The sequence below is a fragment of the Fringilla coelebs genome (assembly GCF_963513975.1).
Source record: "Fringilla coelebs genome assembly, chromosome: 1".
Classification (NCBI taxonomy): Eukaryota; Metazoa; Chordata; class Aves; order Passeriformes; family Fringillidae; genus Fringilla; species Fringilla coelebs.
Window position 1 is genome coordinate 132,850,735 of NC_140028.1, and position 21,123 is coordinate 132,871,857.

Below are 21,123 nucleotides of genomic sequence, written 5' to 3' on the forward strand. Positions count from 1 at the left end.
ACCTAGAGATTAAAGAGATTTGCTGCTGAAGTACCACAAGATGAAGGATTGCTTGGCTTTGAATATTTTCAACTAAGATATGTTTAACTAAAAGGCTCACGTGCAAGAAATCTACTGCTTCAGAGCGTGCAGCAAGCAACTATCAGCTGTTTGAGTTAGAGCTGTTGCAGAATAAAGCACTCCACAGACTATTCCTTGGGTTTGATCTCACAGACTCCTGTATACAGGTGGTTGTGTGCGTTGTGGACCTGAGTGTCCCTGGAGGAGCTACTGCCTGGATATTCAGGACCTCTCTCCACAAATTTGTCACAGCAGTGCAAGTGATGGAACAAAAAAAGATCTGTAGGTCAAATGGATTTAAACCCAGATTGCTCTGTTAGTCTGCAGCTCCATCACAGAGTCTGTGCAGGCTCAAGGTGTACATGCTCAATTAACCCAGATGAATTACTGATCCAGATATTTGCACTAAATAAAATCAACTAATACCTAACAACAGGAATATTTTGCTAGTAATTTAGAGAGTCACAGAAGGTCAGAAGTCACCTAGATAATTTAGTTCCTTTTCCCGAGTCACTCAAGACAGACAATTTCATCTTTTGTCAAGCATGGTGGTATGTCAGTCATCTCACTACTGTACAAAGAAAAGAGAATCAAAGTGAGAGTAACTGGTCTCAACCCCCTCAGGCCTTGTTCACCTCTGTTCTCTGCAGATGCTGTTTTAGATGCTGGGACTAGAAGAGACTGAACACAAAGGAATGCTGAATAACAAGCAAGTTTATGCAAGTTTACCATAAGTGAACTGAGATTTTTTTCTGCTTGTCATTTCTGAATCTGCTGGGGTCATCAGCTTGTTAAAATGACTGTAATGGGAAAGAGAGAAGGGTGAGCAATAATCAGCAGTGTAAGCCCTCAGAGTCCTTAGTAGATGCCTTAAGCACCTTCTGGCACCACAGGGAGAGATGGGCTCCAGCCCACCAGAACAGCTGCTGTGCTGCCAATTCCCCTTGCAGGGCCCATCTCTCCCTTCTGACCAGGCAGACGCTCAGAGACGTCACCTTCTGAACTTGGTCAAGCTTCCAGGGGACCACTGGGTCTGTCCAACAGCTGCTGGCTGTGTCCCTACAGTCCTGCCTGCATGGTCTTACCCCCTCCTTTGTTTTGACTGTGAAATTCCCCTGTCTCTTGGCATGAACCAATCTTCTCATTCTGTTGCCATGGTAGGGTTTCACCATCTCAGAGTGCCAAAACAGCTCGGTGTGGGACAGACCAACGTCAGACACAGCATCCAGGGAGGGGGACAGCACAAGAACGGGGAGTAGACCTTGCAGCCATTCCAGCTTAAGTCACCATGAAGCTACAGACCAACTTTAGCATCTTCAGTTAGGCAATGTGAATATCACACCAAGCTGCCTTCCTTGAGGTGTAAACCCAGTCATTTACAGCATGTTTTACTACGCTGCAAGCATAGCAGTGTTTGACTCACAGTCACACAAACTCCCTAAGACACTAAACAGGGCTGCATAGCACTCCAAAGGGTAAACACACAAATAACCAACTCAAGGCAGGATGGGATCCTGAAGGAGGATGCAACATTAGAGATCCAGAAGAGAAAAAGGAGTAAAAGCAGCCAGGCAGGCTTTAATCTAATGATGCTGTGATGCAGTCGTGCAAGGACACTGTCAGCTTCTGCAAAGGTACAGTGGGAATATTAGCACACTGTCAGTGTTTCTATCTTTAGAAAACTATTTAATCTCAACATTCATTCCACAGCGTGTGACAGCACTGGAGGTCCACAAACCCTAAAAATGAATATTCCTGATGTGAAATACAGGGAATTGAAAGGTCCTTACTGACTTTTGGTCAAGAATCCTTAATCCAAACTGATGTTGGCTCAGTCTTGCAAAAGTGGCATAAACATTCCCAGGTACAAAATCTATTTATTATTATTAACCTGGCACACGTGCAAAACAAATGAGAACTAATGTATTCAGCTACCCAAGACAACGTCATTTCCCAAAGTTAGTGTACTTCAGCAAGTCTTGATCAATCTGATGGTCCCCTGTGATGCAGAAATGGCACTATTAACTTGCCCAGCCTGTGTCTGAATTAACACGACCCAGCCACCCAGCACAGAGCACCAGTAGCTGTAATAAGCTGAGTACAATGTCTGCCCTCCTGCAGAGTGAAGTGGATGCCACTAACATCTCATACTGACTTCATGTCTGGAGCAAGGCCTGAGGACCTTAATCTAAAGTCTAACAGAGTATATTTTTATTCTATGGAAAGTTAAGAGCATTTGTAGGAGAGGGTAAGAAAGGTCAACAAGTCCTTCAAGCATTTCTTATCAGCCCTGTGGTCCATATAAATCACTGAGAGCCTTGAGAGTGTGGAAGATCAGGTCTTCAAGTCATTGGCAAGTTTAAACTTCATAGAAACAGTGCTAAAAAAACAGTGGCTGTCTATACTACAGAAATTTCCATTTGCTCTCAATTGTGAGTGCTACATCACATCCCTTCAGTTAAGACCTCATTTCATCAAGGAAGCCAGAAGAGATTTCCTCTTTTTGGCTAAATCTCTCTTAAAACGTATTCTGATGATCTTTCTAGTAACACTAATACAGGTGTTTTTCAAAAAATGTAGCTGCACAGAAATAGTTCTGACACACAGTAACTTCAGCTCTTTGCGGTGTGTCATGTACACTGTCTACATTCATTCTGAGACAGTGCCACATGGAACTAACAAACAAATGCTTTTGGAAAAAGTTGCTGCAAATAAATTTAATTTTCTCCTCTCCCTTCTTCTACTCTCAGGTTTTGCCCCTTTACTCAGGCTGAGTAGTTAATTTAATTCAGTCTGAGCAAAGAATGATCTTGCATTATCTCTATGTGCACATAGAGCACTTGCAATTGTTCTGGATACTATGCAAGAACCTGCAAAAGATGTACAAATTTTCCCCAAGACAAACCATGTAGGTGCTACTCAGCCAAGATCACCTCACTGCTCTACACTAGACTGGAGTAAGTTACAGTCCTTACATGAACACAGGTGCCTTTGTCCGCCTGGATGAAATGCAGCAAGGTTGTCCTCAGCCTCAGCTGTTTGCATCACCCAAAGGACAACTACATCACTTTGCACAGCTTCTATTAAAAACACTACATGTGAGTGATTTATAGCAGAGGAGATGCTCTTTTTTGTGCAAATTTGTCTTTGATCTATGGGTGCAGGTTCTTCCAGCAGCCAGCTCTCTGCATGTAAGCAGCAGATACTGTGGCCAGAAAATGGCAAAAATCTCACAGCTGGGGAATAAAAAATGTGGATTGTGATGCTGGAACTAGAACAGATCATAGTAAATCAAACCCCTATGCTCCCCTCTTCCAGTTACCAGCTGGTAATGCAGATGGACTCATCAGCACAATTCTGCTGTCTTTGTTTCTACTAAAGGCTCTACTGACACTCAGAGGTCCACATGTGTATTAGTGGCATCAGTTATTGCCTCAAAGCATTATGTATTTTTTACCCCTTATTTTCAAAAATGGGCTTTATTGCTCGTATTTGCAGTCAGAATTTATGGACACTTCTGCTTGGGTGGGAGTAACACTGGATTCTGATATCATTATTCCTGGAAATGGATCCAGATGCTGAATGTGTCTCAATCAACAGACCTGTAACCATAATGATTGATTCTAATACTTCCAGGAGTGTTTATGTGATTATAAAACTGCTGCAAGGTAACCGCTCAAATATTACAGTACAGTAATGCTCTTATGAAGTATAAATTTAAAAGGCTTTTCTGAACCTTATTTTATAAGGTCCAATTCATTTAAGTGGGATTTTTTTTTGTAAATATAATCCTCAAAGAGTGGAATACTGAATGCTCTTTAAATCAGTTGGTTTGGGATTTAATGTTGCAGCAGCAAAAGGAATTTTACCAAACAAAATACCTGATGGTATCTGAGTGTAAAAGAAGAAGGACACTCTATCTTTGAACTGACCATTCAAAGGACTTTCAAAAGAGTCAATGAAACTCTTATCAGAATCTGGTTATTACAATTTTTAAATTTTGCTTGTTTGATTGGGGTTTTTTTCCCTGCAGTAGAACATATAAGCATATAAGCAGTTATAGTTAGGGTACAACTGCTTGTCAAAGCTCCTGTAAATGTTAAAATTATTCTTTCCACTGGGCTGATATTTCACTTTCTCTTGCGGCAGGATGTTGCTCCACATGTATTCTTGGATCATATGAAAAACTTAAAGAGCTACACAGGTTATAAACTGGATATAGTCATTGAATATATTGAATGTAGTCTGTTTGCTCATACATCCTGGTGTAGAGGAGCTTGGGGTTGATGGTAAGAGGAACATTCTTCTAATAATCCTTAGCACAGTTTCACTATCTGTAGTCACATATGAATACAAGCTATACTACATGAAAAGAAATTGAATTATAGGCTTGGTACCTATCATCCTTCTAATGGAAATTCCATCTCATGTATGAGCCAAGAACTGGAATAGCAAGAATGTATGCAAAGTCATGCCCTACCAGGACCCTGGGGATTGTAGTGTGGAACCAGGTTCACAGTCCTCATTTGGAGCTGAACTGGACCTTAGACAGGAACATAAGCAAGCAGAGTGGTTTATAAATAATTATAAAGCTCTGGTCCTTCATATATGTGTTCTCAGAATTAATATCACTCATATGAGTGATCCCATTAAATCCACAGCATCATCTATTGCTCACAAAATGAAAGCCCATTAAATCCACAGCACTACTTACTGCCCACAGAATGAAAGCTCATAAACCACTTAACTACCTCTGACCTGAGGGATTTTCTCATCTGTGCACCCTGGGACAAACTAAGAATGACATGGCTCTGAATTAATTACTCCTCTTCAGCTTTTCTCATCACTTCTTTCATGTAGAAAAATGCCAGTATTTACAGGATGAAGTTCTTAATTGAAAACGTTCACTGCCACCTCATGCAGCCACCATACAGAGACTATTGCCTATACTACGTGATAGCAACAAAACCAGAGATCATGTGTCAAAATATTTTAATGATCCTCTAGAAGCAAAACATGATGAATGTCACATATTGCCACCATTCTGAGATTGTGCTTTGCTACCATTAAACCAAGAGTAAGGAGTTTCAGAATTTTTCAAATAATTGTTACTTTGTATTTTAAAAAATGATCACTCAAAATTTTTTAAATGTAGCAGTCACTGTGTGAAAAAACCTCTCCCTTTTCTCCCCAAGTGTAAAATATTTCTCTATTGTAGCATTATTGTAGAACTGTATTATATGCAGTTTAATGCTCACAAAATCACATCACATCAAATCCAACACCGAACTGCTGAGATACACACAAATTGTCTCCTTAGGATCATCACCCTGAAATTAAAACAATAAAATATGTTATTGGTATTTCTTGTTTAGTAGAGAAAAATTATTGTTATCCTTGAAATAAGCCAAAAGTTTAGTCTTTGTATGCACTGCACCTTCTGCATCAGCTTTCCATCTGTATTTCAGGCTGTGAGTCTGTCAGACCTATTATATGGAATCACAGGCTCTCAGAATTCCCCTGGCTAAGCTGGAATGCTCATGCCTGGTCTAACTCGACCATCTGCGTTTTCTAAAGGAGGACTCCTTCATTTGGATACCCCCAGAACCACTCACACTTATCCCAGCTGCTCCAGACTCTTCAGGCTTCCTCAGCTAACCAAGGCCAGGTCTGGCCAGTATCGTCATGGGGACACATCCATTGCTAATTTGAATATGAATAGGTTCTAAATTATATTATCTTATTCATATTTTGAAATTGCCTGAGATTGCAATTATTCTGTTTCCTCAACAGGATAGTTCTGCTGTGGAAAACCAAAACAAAACCCTTCTAGATCTGTAAATACTTACTCATTTGAATTGAAATCTAACATAAATTCTCATTTGATTTAATCTATACTTTTCTATTCTGATAGGTTTTAATTAAACCAGAAACAATTTATCTTCACTTGGTTCATTACTGACATTATTCTTAACATGTAAATTTAATTCACTGAATGCATGAGCAAAGTGTGTGCTTAAAAGCTGTACTGCAGGTATTCTGAGGCAGAAAACCTTTCTTTTAATATCTACTAATTTCACATTGGATAATATTTGCCCAAGTCAAGAACAGTCTGCAATTTGGCTGCTTGACAGGAATCCAGAGGTGTCCTTATTTTAAAATGTGGTATCATTTTGCTCAAGGTAATTATAACTGAACTGTGGGTTAGTTCTTATTTCTCTAGCTACACCGGGACACTACAAGCACAAAAGAATTTCAACTGAATTTAAGCTCTTGTTGGAATTCTACAGTTATAAATAGGTTATGTGTAACAGTATTTATCACTTACTTGGATTGCAGCAAATTTCAAGATTAAAAAAAATCACATGCTGACACAGTTTGGGAAAAAAATGATTCTTTTTGATGTTAGCTGCTGAGAAAGTATGCAGGCATCCCCTTGCTTTAAAGGATGCTGCTCTGGCAGCTCCACCTTGAGTGGAGGGAGTCACTGCTGCTCTCTGTCAGAATTAGATCACATTTAATTGTATGGTTGGAGTTAAAAAACTCATACCTACTTGTAACTTTTCAGGTAAGATAAGATATGCAGAGGAGAGTTCAGCAGTTCTTACCTCCTAACCACCTGCACACTTCTGCTCAGGCCCTCCTCCCTCAGTCCTGCTCAGACAATTGAGCACTATTTTCTTCCCCAGCTCAGAGTCTCAGTTTCATTCTTCCTTTCTGTGTGTGGTTTTTTTTTTTTTTTTGTGTTGACTGACTCCTCTGAGCAGATGCTTAAAGTTACTGTTTTGTATGTCAAAGCAACACATACTCATCTGCCTTGCTGTCTTTTCCTAGCAAACAAAAAACCTGATGGATTCTCGGTCAGACAAAATCTGCATTTTAACCAGGCTTCTGGGCAATCAAATTTATGCCAGTCTGATTAATTTATCATCTAAAAATTTTTCTAATCACATTTTTTTTCTATTTTTAAATATGAATTAGGTCATTTCCCCTCCTTGAACCTACACTTACTTGAAGCTAATGACATGCCCTTATCAGGTTAAACCAATGAGAAAATAAGACTTCCTTCAGCTGCATAGCAAAAATTATTTGGTAATCTAATATAAAATAATAAAGACCATTAATTATATTTCAAGATTTTGCTGTTCCTGCATTTTCTGTTTGACCCTCTGTGATAGGTGGGCACTGACTTTAGTCACGACCTGTAATTGTCTGTTGAACATAATCATAAAGGCACAGGAGAGGATATTAAGGCAAAAAAAAATTCCACTGGCAAGGATGGTGTTTAGGAGCAACATTGCCAAAAATTATTCACTGGGATGCGATTATACTCTCCCTATAGGTGCTCCCAGCAGAGAAGCTTCCTTCACTTCTCATTTACAGCAGCAAACTTTTGTGTCCCAGGAATGTGTGTGGGAGGTTCTGCCTGAGTCTTCTGTGGGCACCTACTGGTGTAAGGAACCAACAGCTACCCACTAAGAGGAAAGAACACAGAGCATGGAGAAGAACATAAAATGGCAACGGAAAAGAGAAAGAAGATTGCTGAATTTTTAGAAAAGGTCATCTTCAGTAAAATATACTCACTACAGAATTTCATTTATCTCTAATAGTTGCTTATACTAGCAGAATGCTAGCTCATAATGAAAGTATTTGGTTTTCTCTATATAAGTGTAAATATAAGTGTAAATAGGGCAGCACAACTTATTCTTCTTGGGTTTTTTTTTCTTTACAGCTTATTTGGCAAATTTGGCCACAAGTGGTTTTCAGTCTATCAAGCATGGACAGCATTTAATTAACACATACAGATACTTAAACATTTTTGTGCCTTCTGTCTTCTCTCTAGAGTAAATATTTCTAAGGAGATGGCTTTCATTTTCTTAGCTCATGTAGTTACTACAATTAAAATTACACAATATGTCTCCAATGATTTATATTATAGGAATAACAAAGACAGTGGAAACTGCTGGATATAAACAGCTTAGCCACTAAGAAAAAATACATTATGTATTTGTTAACCTTTCCAATATGCTGCAACCTTTTACAAGCAAAAAATGAAAGTGCATATATATACAATTCAATTCCTCCTGTAATCTCCTGACATGGACGAGGATAATGGATTCACTATATGGATTCTAGGTCCCTTCGCACAGGTTTGATTTTATTTTAATAATCTGAAAGTCATTTATTTTTCCATTTCTAAAAAAACCCTTGAAACGGAATAAAATTGTGCCTTCCTGCTAACAATCTGCTATTTTAAAACTTAGCATTCTCTGATGATAAAGTAAGTGTGAACATATCTTTGACAACATGTTTTCTAAATATCAAAAAAGGATATTTTCAAATACATTTCAGAACCTAGCCAGAAGAAAAGCGCCCTTAGCTTTTAAGATTGAAATTTCTGGCTTGAACAAGATGATGCTATTTATTTAACTTGAGTAATACAGTCATGAAATTACATCAGTCCAATTAAAGTATATAGTATACAATGGCAGTTCTACTGTACACTTCACTTACTATTATATTAACTTGGACCCCCTGGGAAAATAGAGGCTTGTGAAAGGAGACTGAGAACAGTATTGTGAGCTCAGGATTTTCTGAGCTTAAAAGATGAAGAAGTATTTATACAGATTGGTCCTACTTTGTCAAGAGGGCAAATCAAGATTGAAAACATGCAGACAAATCTTTTCAGAGTCATCTCTAGTGTGCACACAGTAAATTGGCTCAAGGTCGGAGGCCAGACTGTGCTGCATTTCTCTGAGCCAATACACAGAAGGTAGAGATCCAAGGGGTTTGGACAGACAGAACAGAGGAAAACAAATGACACTTCATCCTATATTTGTAACTCCCAGATTCTGAGCTGCCTCTAGGTAAAATGTTCAGCAAGATCTGCTGTAGTGTATGGCAGCTCTCACTGCTGCCCACAAGCTGCTCCGCAGCCCTGGGCCGTGAGCACACACTGCTCCAATCTCTACTCTTTCACAAGAGGCAATGAGGCCAGCCAAGCATGCTTCCCCTACATGGAACAGTCCTCACCCTTACTCTGCTCTCTCTATACACATGGAAAGGCTGGGACAGGATTAGGCATCTCTGAAGATGCTTATCCATTCTGAAGATCACAATGTGTGATAAATAAAGCAATTCTTAAAGGAGGCTGGTACCTGGGAACTGATAACAAACCAAACATAAGTTGGCAGAGACATGTAACTGAGATAAGGAGACACTTCTGATAGACTATGATTTATGGGGATAATTTTTACTTAGCTATGCTCCCCTTCTAATATGCACAATTGGAAAACATTTCTCAACTCTGTGATACATATTTATTCAGAAAGATTCAATCTTTCACTTATTTGGAAATACAACTTTCATTGAGAGTATGGTAGAAATGTCACTCTAAGGAAGAACAGACTCACACTTTGTAAACTAAGTTTTCCCTTGGCACATTAGCGAAATAAAGACATTTCACGTGGTAAGAATGGGACCTACCTTTTTAGTCCGATTCACATTTACCAAACTGCAACTTCAAAATGCCTTTGCCATGAAGCTGAAGGATCTGGTTGTATTCTTTGGGCATTGCATGGAAACCCGGTTTAGGCAGCTGGTTGTCATAATAGTGGTGGCTGATTGGCATCTTCTCTGTGGATTTTGAGAAAGGCCAGAAGCCATAGAGCTTCACATTCTCACACAGCTCAAGAGCAGCACTAGTGATCATAAAACCAGATGACAACCGGTAGGCCTTCACACCCTTAGTTCTCCAGAACTGGGCAAGACTTTTCAGATAAGTGGGGTGAAAAAATATTGCCCTTTGGGCTGCTTTGAACTCTTTCAGAGTGTGGTACACTTTAAAAGAAGTGGCCGTGTTGCTTCTGAAGGAAAACGCCGGCAGTAAAAGAAAAGCATCTCCATAGACCGCAATGTTTTCCAGAAATTCGGTCTTCTTTTCATTTAGCTTGTTGTATCTGCAAAGTACAAAATTTCAGGAATGGAATGTAGTATTGACACAAACATTACAGACAAGAACAGCACAACTGCACTTGCTAAAATGTTATGAACTCTGCTGCAGCAGTTCAGCCTGTCTACACTGCAAATTTATATCACCCTATTATATGTTGTCATATGTGCAGCTATGAAAATCTGACTCTTATATAATAAGAACACACTACATAGGATTGAACTGGCAACACAGGAGATACTGAAGCAGATCAAATCCACTGCTAATGAGACTAGGATGTGTTTACAGAATTGATCAATACAAGAAATTAGGAAGAATGAAAAAAAATATTGTGCTCATACTTTCTCTGTTTAAAAATACACACACTTACAATATATACCGTATGTATTTGTGAAACTTTTTTCTTACATCAACAGGTATACAAAAATTTCTCTTCAAAATCTCTGTGTCTGCCCTGTGTGGAAATCCAAGGATACATGTGAGCAGTCTTGGAGTGTTAAAGATTAGTGCACACTCAAGTGCAGGATATACTTTTAAAATAGCTAAAAATAAAGGCATCCCTGTTTATGTCCTTCAACTACAAAGGGAACACATGGAGATCATAAAGACTTAGAGCTTTAACTTCACAAATGATGAGGATTTATTCTCAGATGCTTTCAGTCACCAACAAAGAGCAAAGAGTCTTTGCTCTCACCACTGCTTAATCCTGTGCTCCCAAATACTGACTAGTGGAATTCCCAAGTTATCTGAGAAGTGATGTATGCAAGGGGATCACTCAATTCATGTCCTCTATAGATCTGAATTTTCTACATCACCACAACATATGGAGCTTCCACCCCCTTTGGGACTCAAAGGACTGAGTCCTCTTTTGTAGGCAGTTGTCTATTTGAGCAGAGTATTTTCACCTTTTAAAGGCTATTAGAGTCCACTTTTTACAAACTACTCCAGCAGAAGCTGGAAAAATTGGTTTCATTTCCCTTCACAACTTGAGTAGGTTCAAACTCACTTTTTATTCAGCACTTTGAAACAGAGGACAGCAGCCCCTGCCATTTCCATTCAAAGCATTCATGGAAGAATTACCTCTGGCACAACTAATCCAAGGAGTGATACACACTTTCTCAACCTGAAGGGGTTTAAACTTACAGCTTCTACTTACAAGGTAAGTGCCATTACCACCAGACTCTGAAACAAAATGAATGAGGGTGACTCAGGCCCTCTTTTTGACCCCGAACCTATGTGCATATAAGAGTCACACAGCCAAAATAAGCAAGAAATGCCTGAGCCTATGTTTAGGAAAAGTGGTTGAAGGGTGAATTTCTGGCCTCTGCTACAAGAATTTTCTCTGTTTTTATTCACTGTAAAATACTGAGCCTCCAGGACAGAATTCAAATCTCTATTCTTCCTTAGCTAGAAACCTGGACAATTTATCAGTGTACCAATCTCCTTTCCAGCTCTGCCACTGTAAGAAGTGTAGGCCAGTTTAATTAGGACACATAAGAGCTGTGCTTTTCTGCAAGAGAGTTCACCTACATGTTTGTCAGTTCACCCTGACAAACACAGTTGAAAAGCTGATTAACGTTAACAATAATAACATCAGACTAAGCCAGTATGCAAACAGAGAATTAGAAATTACAGGGAATAGTGTCAGAATAGGTCTTCTGAGAGAAGAAACAAGCTTGGTTCTGCTAAGTGGTACCAGGCTGCTTCCTCCTGCTTCTTCAAAAGCATTTGCAGTTTCCTCTGAATATTTAAATAAATACTTTTTAAAAATCATAAAGTCCTCTTGTACTCTCACTTAATCCTCCCACAGGCTTATCTCCCATTTTCTTCAGTGTAACTCCTATTAACCCTAGTGTGACTTGATTTGGCTAAAAAATGAGTGCAGCTGTGGCAGTACACTTTGATTAAGCCCAGAAAAATTGGTCAGAAGTCACCAAGGATGCTGAGTCATTGGACAATTTCCCTTCCTCATAACCCTGTGCAGCCCCACTAACATCAATGAGTTAAATCTAGTTTTGGAGAAGCAATAATTCATCTTCATTAAAGTCAAAAAGGTTTGGGTAAGCATTAACATAGTACTCATTGCAAAAAATGAAGTTCTATCCCTGAATCAACGAAAAATGTCTGTTATTAATTTCTATGTACTCACTGTACTTTTTCCTTCTTCCTTTAAAGGAGGAAAAAAAAAAAAAAAGCTTTTCCTTATGTTGTCTCTTTGACAATACAGTTATGACAGACAATAAAATACAGTGAGATTAGCCAGCAGTAAATAACATGGCACAGCAGTCCTTTTCATAGATAAGCTGCAGTTCCAGCCTGAAGATGTCAGATTAGTCAGGCTGGCCTTATTAGATTTTCTTTTCATCAAGAAGGCGAAAAAAACCCCACCTCTACTGAGAAAAAAAGTGTGTGAGCAAGTAGCTTTCATATGGATTGAAAAAATGGATTACAGAAGCTGGGCCTCCATTCAGAAAACAGCCTTCATCAGAATAGCCTCCAAGCACATTACCTAAGAACACATGCTCACAGTCCTGCTGATAAGAGTCAGGCACACATTTCCAGCCTTTCCTGATTTATGATTACAAGTCCTTTCTAAACACTTGGGGTCATGAGGGTCATGGAGGAAAAAGAAGAGGCTTGGGTTTACAATCACCAATTTTACCCTGCCATAAATTGCTGACTAGTATCAGCCAAGGTATCTTGCTAATCTGGGTATTGCTGACTCCTCTATACTACAAAAAAGGCCAGGTTTAGAAGATTTCTATTTAGACTAGTAGATATTTTACATGGAAACTAAGGCTTAATGAAGTAACCTACAAGCACTGCTCTCTATGCTGGTATCCCAATGGAGTTCCATAATAAGCTAAATCATGTAAAACAATTATACACCATTGCACAGAAACAGATTTGCAGTAGTACTCACTTCTGAGCTATGATACTTGGATTAACAGTCACAAGGTTTGTTTTATTGCCAACATCTTTGCTAATGTTTCCTGTGGTTGGAGGGAGGTTACACCTGAAATTGAGAAACATTTGCTTAAACAGATGTGCACCAGAAATGATTTACAGTTACTATTTGCAAATTCCTCTCTTGTGCAATGACACTTTAACGTCAGCTCCCAGGGATGTCTAAGCACTTTACAAATATTAAATAAGGCTTACAGCACTTCTAGTAAAGATATTTAATCTACTGTACAGATGGTTAAAATAGGGCACAGAGAGCTCATTTTCATAAATCGTATCAAAAACCAGGAGCACAGTCAAAATCTCAGTAGTCTATGAATCCCCTATGCTCGCTGCTAGCAAATATTGCCCCTCTTGCCTAAACAATGCATTTCTGCTGAAAGTCTTCGACTGTGTCTTCTAACAACAGCATAATTTGCCCTATCACAGAAACAGTGATTTCTGTAAAATGCAAAGAAAGCATTTTCTTAAATTCAGGCACTTAATAAGTTTAGCATCTTAGTACAGCGACTTCCCATTTTTATTAAAACGGTTATCTAAATGGAAAGAATTTTTTTTTTTTTTAGCTTTTCAAAAGCCCAAATTTTAGGGAAAAATAAGAAAAGGAAATGAAATCCAGCATGCTGTGTGATTGGACATCACTGAGAAAAGAACCTTCCCTCTGTTGCTCTGTTTCTTTGCATGAACTACAAACTGTGAGTCACATACTGAGATGTGGGCAAAATTACACTCTGACTGTGCCTGGTTTTCTCCCAGTCTGTCCAGGGAAATTAAAAACACTACGTAAATAAATGCTTAATTTTTTAAATGAGTAACAGATGAAACAAATATTGGGGCAATTAAGTAGCTACATGGGTGAGCCAAAGTATGGCTAAGTAAACGCTTTGTTAAACCAGAGATACACATGTGACATTTAATACCAGTCTCCTGAAGGATGTTAAATGACCAGAAATGTCAGGTTCTCAGATAATCACATTTCACATAACTGCAAGGTGACTTAGCTATCACAGATTATACATGTATCATCCAGCATGCTCTTTAATTAGAAAGCAGCATTCTGTAAACTACAAAGCAGAAGTATCCTTAAAGAGGAAGAAATAGTGAATTGTCAAGATTCTTCCTCATTGCTACAAACTGGCATTGGCACACTTCCAATCCTGCTGAGCTTTTAGAATGTTGGACACTTCAGGAAAATGAAGCAGCTCCTACCTGAACACAAAGTCAGAACTATCAATTTCAGCTCCACAGCTGGAATTTTTCAAAATGCCTCCATTTCCAACCACAGCACAGTTCTTGAAGGGATAGACTGAAAGAGGAGAGGACTGCAAACAAATAAAAAGATGCAGCCAATAAGTGTTTTGATTGTTTCTTTGCGAATATTTGCTCTTGCAGGTTTAAACTGGTAAATCCCAGTAAAAGCATTCACTATTTAGCAGACAGGATTGCCAAACCCAGACAGCCAAGAGCCATAAGTAGACACCAACAGACAACTGTTGCTTCTGCTATCAGAACTTTGAGAGAATAACACTGGATTGTTAAAACTGGGTAGCTTTTAAATACACTTAACCCTAAAACTATCTAGTAGTGGATTGCAACCTTGACAAACTAAGGAACTAATTTATACTGAAGATAGTTTCAAATTACTCATTTTCCTTTGCACTGTAACAGACTAGGGGTTTTCATATACTAATTTACTTTCTCAGGTAATAGAAGGTGACTTTGTAAATTCTCCTCTCTTTTGTCATCACACAGTTACATTTGAATCAGAATAATGAATTTAGGGAAACCTGGAGATGCTCTAAAGGATAACGATGTGCCTGGCTTAACTCTTGTGAATGTGAGGCCTCACAGAAGAGGTTACTGTTCCTGGCTGTTCACCCTCTCTGCTCCTCTTCTTTATACAGCTTGCTGTCTTGAAGTGGGGAAGCTGAGTGGGAGCTAAGTGCATCCACTTGAGAACCAGCACAGTTCACAACCTAGAAAATTAATGCAAATTGTTGGCTATTTAGGCTGATGTTAATATAGCTGGCTGTTATCCCAGTCTCAGAAACTTTTCATACATCTTGCTCAACATCTTCTGCTGTGGGAGCACTGACATTTACCAGAGCCCAACAGCTGGGATATTTTGAGTGCAGAAATTAAATCCAGTTGTAAAAGTCAAAACTCGCTTATGGAAAGCACTATCCTTCTTTCTTCTCTCACCAGCTTGCCCAAAGAGAAGCAAGAAGGGACACTGTTATGAACAAGGCAAAAAGTGTGGGGAAAGTGGCAAACATCATATTTGCCTGGCAATATATTACAGAACAACATGTTCAAATATTTTGTTTAATTCTGAAAGGATGGTAGGAGAACACAAAGGCCAGGCAATTCTGGCTACCTTAGCATGTATATGTGCACATAAAGCATACTACTTTTTCATTTTTCCAGCTTAAATTTGGAATTACTATGACCTCTATTGCAATGGAGTCACCGATTCACAGCAGTGTTAGGAAGAACTAGACTCATGGTAGCTGGGATCTCACAAATCAAGAATGCCAGAGATGGGTAAGAGGGCTCCCATGCACCCTTAGCTTCAAGAAACCAAATACAAACTCTTTGTCTAGTCTCAACATCTTGTATGTCTACTGTAATCCTGAGGTACAAAATCTGATTCCTTTTCTCAACCTTTGCTTCTTGGTGCAAACACCCTGCCCTGGCAGGTACCAAAGCTAATGAAAGGGCTGGAGGGAATCTCCTATGAAGAGTGACTGAGGGCTTTGGACTTGTATACTTTGGAGAAAAGAATAGGTAATCTCACTGCTCTCTGAGGAAGGGAAGGGGAGAGGAAGGTGCTGATTTCCATTGTATCCAGTGACAGGACATATCAGAATGGTTCCAAGCTGCACCAGGGGAAGTTTAGACTGTATATTAAAAAGCATTTCTTTACCAAGAGGATTGCTGGAACAGGCTTCCTAGAGAGGTTGATGTCCCCAGGTCTCAGTGTTTAAGAGGCATTTAGAGCATGTCCTTAATAACTTGCTTTAACTTGGTCAGCCCTGAATTGATCAGGCAGTTGTGATCATTGTGGGTCCCTTCCAAATAAAATTTCTCTGTTCTTCTCCCTGATGTTCTATGCTATTCTGTATCACGTTTACCACCAAAATACCTTTCATAACTTACATGCCCAAGCCTGCACTGGAAATGGCACGGGCATATGAAGAATATGAAATGTTTTTCCAGACTGAAATGCCTTTAAAAACGTGAATGATAAAAGCAAGGCAATATTTTCAGAGTGTTTGCTCTTGAATTCAACTGGCTGCCAAGCCAGTGTTCTGTAGCAACTCTATCTCCAATCTCTGATCTATGATATCTATAAATGCCTCTACCGCTGCAGAGGAAGGGTGGGGGGAGGGGAAAACACCTTGCAAGGTGAAAAAAGTGCATACAGTGCGTAAGGGGCTGACGGGTCTCTTCCAGAGGAATCACGGCATCTCAATTACTAACCCAAAATACATATACTGTCATTATAATAACATGAAAAATATACAGTTCTTACCACAGGCAGCATCTTAAAAATGTCCTCTGTAATGAGGATAGTCTTTTTACTGTCCACTTCGTAACTCATGTTACTTCCCAGCGGACTGTTGTTTTGAGAAGCAATAAAATTGTGAACTGCATCACAGCAGGAAGCTAATTCTGACCTGCAAAAAACACAAACAAAACCTGCTCAGAGAGGCAAATAAGTAGAAAGGCAGTGCTAGAGAGCCAGACCAATGAACACCAGTTGGAATTAACTAGCAGCAAAAGGCTATATTAACATTCTGTGATGCCATTTCCTTTGACTTGCTTTGCTATGCAAGTCCATTTTCACAGCAAATGTTCAGAAACTAATCAGAGCAAGAACTGATAACTTTTTTTATCTCTTGGTGTCCTTTTCCCACAGAGAAAAAGCTGTAATCAATCTCCTCAATATTATTAATTGCTAAGATTAATATAGAAACACTGAGAGACTTCAGTCCCTGAAGAATTAAAAATGTGATTTTCACCAATATTGAACAAATGGTTGTAAGAAACTAGAAGGCTGAAGAAGGAAAAAAAAAGGAAATAAAAGAGATAGAGGTGGAAGGTACTGGCAGTGGTACTTACTGAACATCTAGATGGTTGCAAGCCAATTAATTAATAATTAATTTCTGCAACTGTTCATCACAATTTTCCTTTGCACAGTACCACAGGCATTAAATAAATTACATCCCAACTTGCACATAAAGAAGACAGATGTGCTAGACAGATAGCCTAGCTGCTCCCCAAAACACCCAGCAGAAGTCCTGAAATAAATAAAAATTGACGGGATTCACTCAAACCTTTGTGGGAGTGAAGACTATTACTCATCTTACAATTCCTGTTACCTACAAACTTATAAAAATATTATGTGTGCAAACATTCTACATTATTAACAGTGAAAAGAAATTAACCTAAATTCCCTACCAGACCTTTGAAATCAGACCCAAAACACTATAATTCATTTTGGTATAGCAACAATGTCCTCTCTGCTGCCATGGGATCTGATTTTCAGGCTGTAAGGCTGAAATATTCATGGACAGACATTATTGCAATTGCTAGGACACAGCTTTCTCATTAGGTGAGATACTAAGAGAACTACTAACAATTTAGACAAAGTACTTTTACAACAGAATTTCCCAGAATTTTGAAAATACCACACTGAAGGTTAATTGAGAAGAAAAAAATTTATCATTAGAGCCAAATGAAAAGTTTTATTTCATACTGTTTCAATGTGTAAAGTAAAACAAATTCTTGAAACCAGTTAAATATTAACTCTGCCTGAAAGTGAGCTGACTTTAATGGCGTAAGACACAGCTAACAGAAGTTGTTTCATTTCACTTTATCAACAGCGTAGGCAGAGAAAACACAACAATAACAATAATAAAAAATAAAAAAAAAAAAAAAAACAAACAAAAAAAATTTTATAAAATGTTATAAATAATAATAATAATTTAAGGTTTCTGATGTAACTGAAGCATAGTCCAGCACCTAGAAGAACCTAAAGATTATGTTTCTTGGAAGACAGGAAAAAGAATGAACAGGTCTGGGATAACTCTCAATCTCACTTCTCTTGACAAAATGGTCAAAATGGGGGGGGAGGGGAACGGAAGGGAGGGAGGGAGGGAGGGAGGGAGGAAGGAAGGAGGGAAGGAAGGAGGGAAGGAAGGAAGGAAGGAGGGAAGGAAGGAGGGAAGGAAGGAAGGAAGGAAGGAAGGAAGGAAGGAAGGAAGGAAGGAAGGAAGGAAGGAAGGAAGGAAGGAAGGAAGGAAGGAAGGAAGGAAGGAAGGAAGGAAGGAAGGAAGGAAGGAAGGAAGGAAGGAAGGAAGGAAGGAAGGAAGGAAGGAAGGAAGGAAGGAAGGAAGGAAGGAAGGAAGGAAGGAAGGAAGGAAGGAAGGAAGGAAGGAAGGAAGGAAGGAAGGAAGGAAGGAAGGAAGGAAGGAAGGAAGGAAGGAAGGAAGGAAGGAAGGAAGGAAGGAAGGAAGGAAGGAAGGAAGGAAGGAAGGAAGGAAGGAAGGAAGGAAGGAAGGAAGGAAGGAAGGAAGGAAGGAAGGAAGGAAGGAAGGAAGGAAGGAAGGAAGGAAGGAAGGAAGGAAGGAAGGAAGGAAGGAAGGAAGGAAGGAAGGAAGGAAGGAAGGAAGGAAGGAAGGAAGGAAGGAAGGAAGGAAGGAAGGAAGGAAGGAAGGAAGGAAGGAAGGAAGGAAGGAAGGAAGGAAGGAGGGAAGGACCATTTCAGTTGTCAGATGACTTACTGGTATATATTAACACATTTTGAATACTGAGTTCTCAAATGTGTGAGGAAAAACTGAGTGCTGGGATGGCACAGATTTGAAACAACCAGAGAGTAACCAGGAAATGTCACTCCTGAGAGAGGAACTAGTAGGGTTCAGATTTCCATAAGCTGAATTTGACTCCACTCCCCAAACATGGTGATTCCCACTGCCCTGCTCAAAACCTTAAGGGGCAGGGAAGATCTGTGGCTAATGAGAACCATGAGGTTCAAGGCTGTGGAGGGAACTGTGACTATGCTCTGTGGTCAGGAGACAACCAGCAGTGAGAACAATTCTCTGTGTGTGTATAGTATCCTACTTTAAATATATGGCAAAGTAAAAAGGGTGCAGTAAGGCAGTAGAGTCAAATGATGGGTGTCTGGGAACACTGGATGTTATTGAACCAGTGATTTTTGACTGGAGCATACTTGCTTTTCTTTAATGTCACTTTTTGCTATAAGCAGGTCATTCTAGTCTTAATAAATACTGTTGCAGTAAGAGCATTCAGATCTCACTGTCAGGTCCTGAGGGCACTAGCAAGCCTCACTACTGTCCAGCACCCTGGAGCTGCCCCTATCCTGCCTAGCGTCCAAGACCCTATTTCAATCTTCCAGAGCCATCAGTCACTGCCCCAGCAACACCACAGCAGGGCCAGTCTCCAGTTGTGTCCATCCTGTTCCCAGGGAAGCGCCCATACCTGGGCTAGGGCTGCCCTATTCCTGGCTGAGGTGGGATAAGCCCAGCTACCAGTTTCTGCTCTGCTGCCCAGGTTACTGTGTTGGGATCCCACACCCTGTTCCTCAGGAAGCAGCTGTCCTTTACAGCTCCCTGGCACCCACAGAGAAATGAGGAATTACATAACCCTTAATGTTGATTTCCTTGTTTATTTTCTTGAAGCTAAATGAAGCAGGCCTAAACATTATCTGTGTCAACCACTGGACATTCAGAGGAGAAGGAACAATGCCAGAAAATTCCTGCCGAATTTAGTAAAACAGCTCTTTTGTGTGATGCCTACCAGACCCTGAAAAGGCAAACTGATAACAGATCCCATTCATTAATAGAGATGACATGTTTTTGCTTTTTATTACTCATTCCACAAGAACAAGTGCTTCAATGAAAGCAGAAACAGTGGGGAAGAAAAACAGATGTCAGAATTAATAAGAAAGTAATAGTTTAAATTAATATTATGGATTCGCTGAGAAAGTAAAACAGAGAAATAGAGCCAACCTAGTCCACAAATACAGTAAGAATAATAGAATATACACTGAGTAATGACAAATATTCTTAGAGCATCCATGCTAAAAATTTGATGGTAACAATAGAAACATTTTACTTGGATCAAATGATGACAGAGAATCCCTCTGTGCTCAAGCATCCCTGTACAGAGCTCCAGTGGGAATGCATGTAGCCTGCAGACAGCAATACCCATGACAATATATTCAGCAATCTGCTCACACAGGACTTCATACAAGCTCTGACATGTGATAATCTACAACTGACAGCAAACGATGAGGAAGGGTTAGAGACTGGGCAGTTCAAGCAACCTATTACTTCAATTTCATCAGAGTGTTAATGTCATTCATATGTGGTTTGTCAGGAGGTGAGAACTCACTGAAGAGCATTTGCTTTATAAGACTAACACACGTACCCTACAGGGGCTCCATGTGAGGTGTTGCAAAGCCAAGACAACATTTTAACTCATGTATCATGCCACCTAGGGAGAGGGAAACTTAAGATGGTGGGATAAGAAACAAGGGTCAAATCATAACAGCACCAAACAGAAGTAACTTTTGTTTTTTTGGACTAGAAAGTGATATACATTGTCTGTTCTGACTGGGAGAAAACCCTGAGATATGGAAGCAGCTCTTGGAAGACAGGATGCTGCTATACAGGCTGAGCATCCATCTCATAGCTTTCAGAACATGAATGCAGCTTACAGTAAGAAGGTTTAAGTTCAGCTTTTATCAGAGACTGTGGGCTTGCACCAGAACAAAGGGTACTTATGATCCAGTCATGCATGACAAGTGCAGACTGAAGGTGAAGCTTGAGTCAAAGTACCCAAGTTTTGTAGGGCACTAGTTTTGGAAAATATCTCCTCTGTAGCAGAGGTTATTACTGACAGTTTCTTATTTGGAGAAGCCTTTTCCTCCAACATTTCTCCTGCAAGGATTTGGAAGCTGAGTGATATCTAAGAGTTATTTTTAAATCCTGAGGCATAACTCCAAACACAGATATTTCTTATGCCAAGATAAGCAAAAAGGATTTGATTGCATTATCTAGAACAGTCACTTGTAATAAGTGAGGAACAAAATCAGAACCAGATAAAAGACTGCACCATTT

The 21,123-nt window shown here is 39.5% G+C and overlaps 1 protein-coding gene across 2 annotated transcripts in view; it reads right to left on the bottom strand.

Moving 5' to 3' along the window:
- Positions 1-5,015: 5,015 nt before the first annotated feature.
- ST8SIA6 (ST8 alpha-N-acetyl-neuraminide alpha-2,8-sialyltransferase 6) overlaps positions 5,016-21,123 on the bottom strand; it is a 37,859-nt gene continuing 21,751 nt past the window's right edge. For both annotated transcript variants that reach the window (XM_084206736.1, XM_084206735.1), the window contains exons 5-9: positions 16,512-16,656; positions 14,186-14,298; positions 12,936-13,028; positions 9,547-10,019; positions 5,016-5,390 (exon numbers count right to left, since the gene is read on the bottom strand). In XM_084206736.1, coding sequence (XP_084062862.1) covers positions 9,551-10,019; positions 12,936-13,028; positions 14,186-14,298; positions 16,512-16,656 — 820 coding nt within the window. In that variant the 3' untranslated portion in view covers positions 5,016-5,390; positions 9,547-9,550. The remainder of the gene's footprint in view (positions 5,391-9,546; positions 10,020-12,935; positions 13,029-14,185; positions 14,299-16,511; positions 16,657-21,123) is intronic.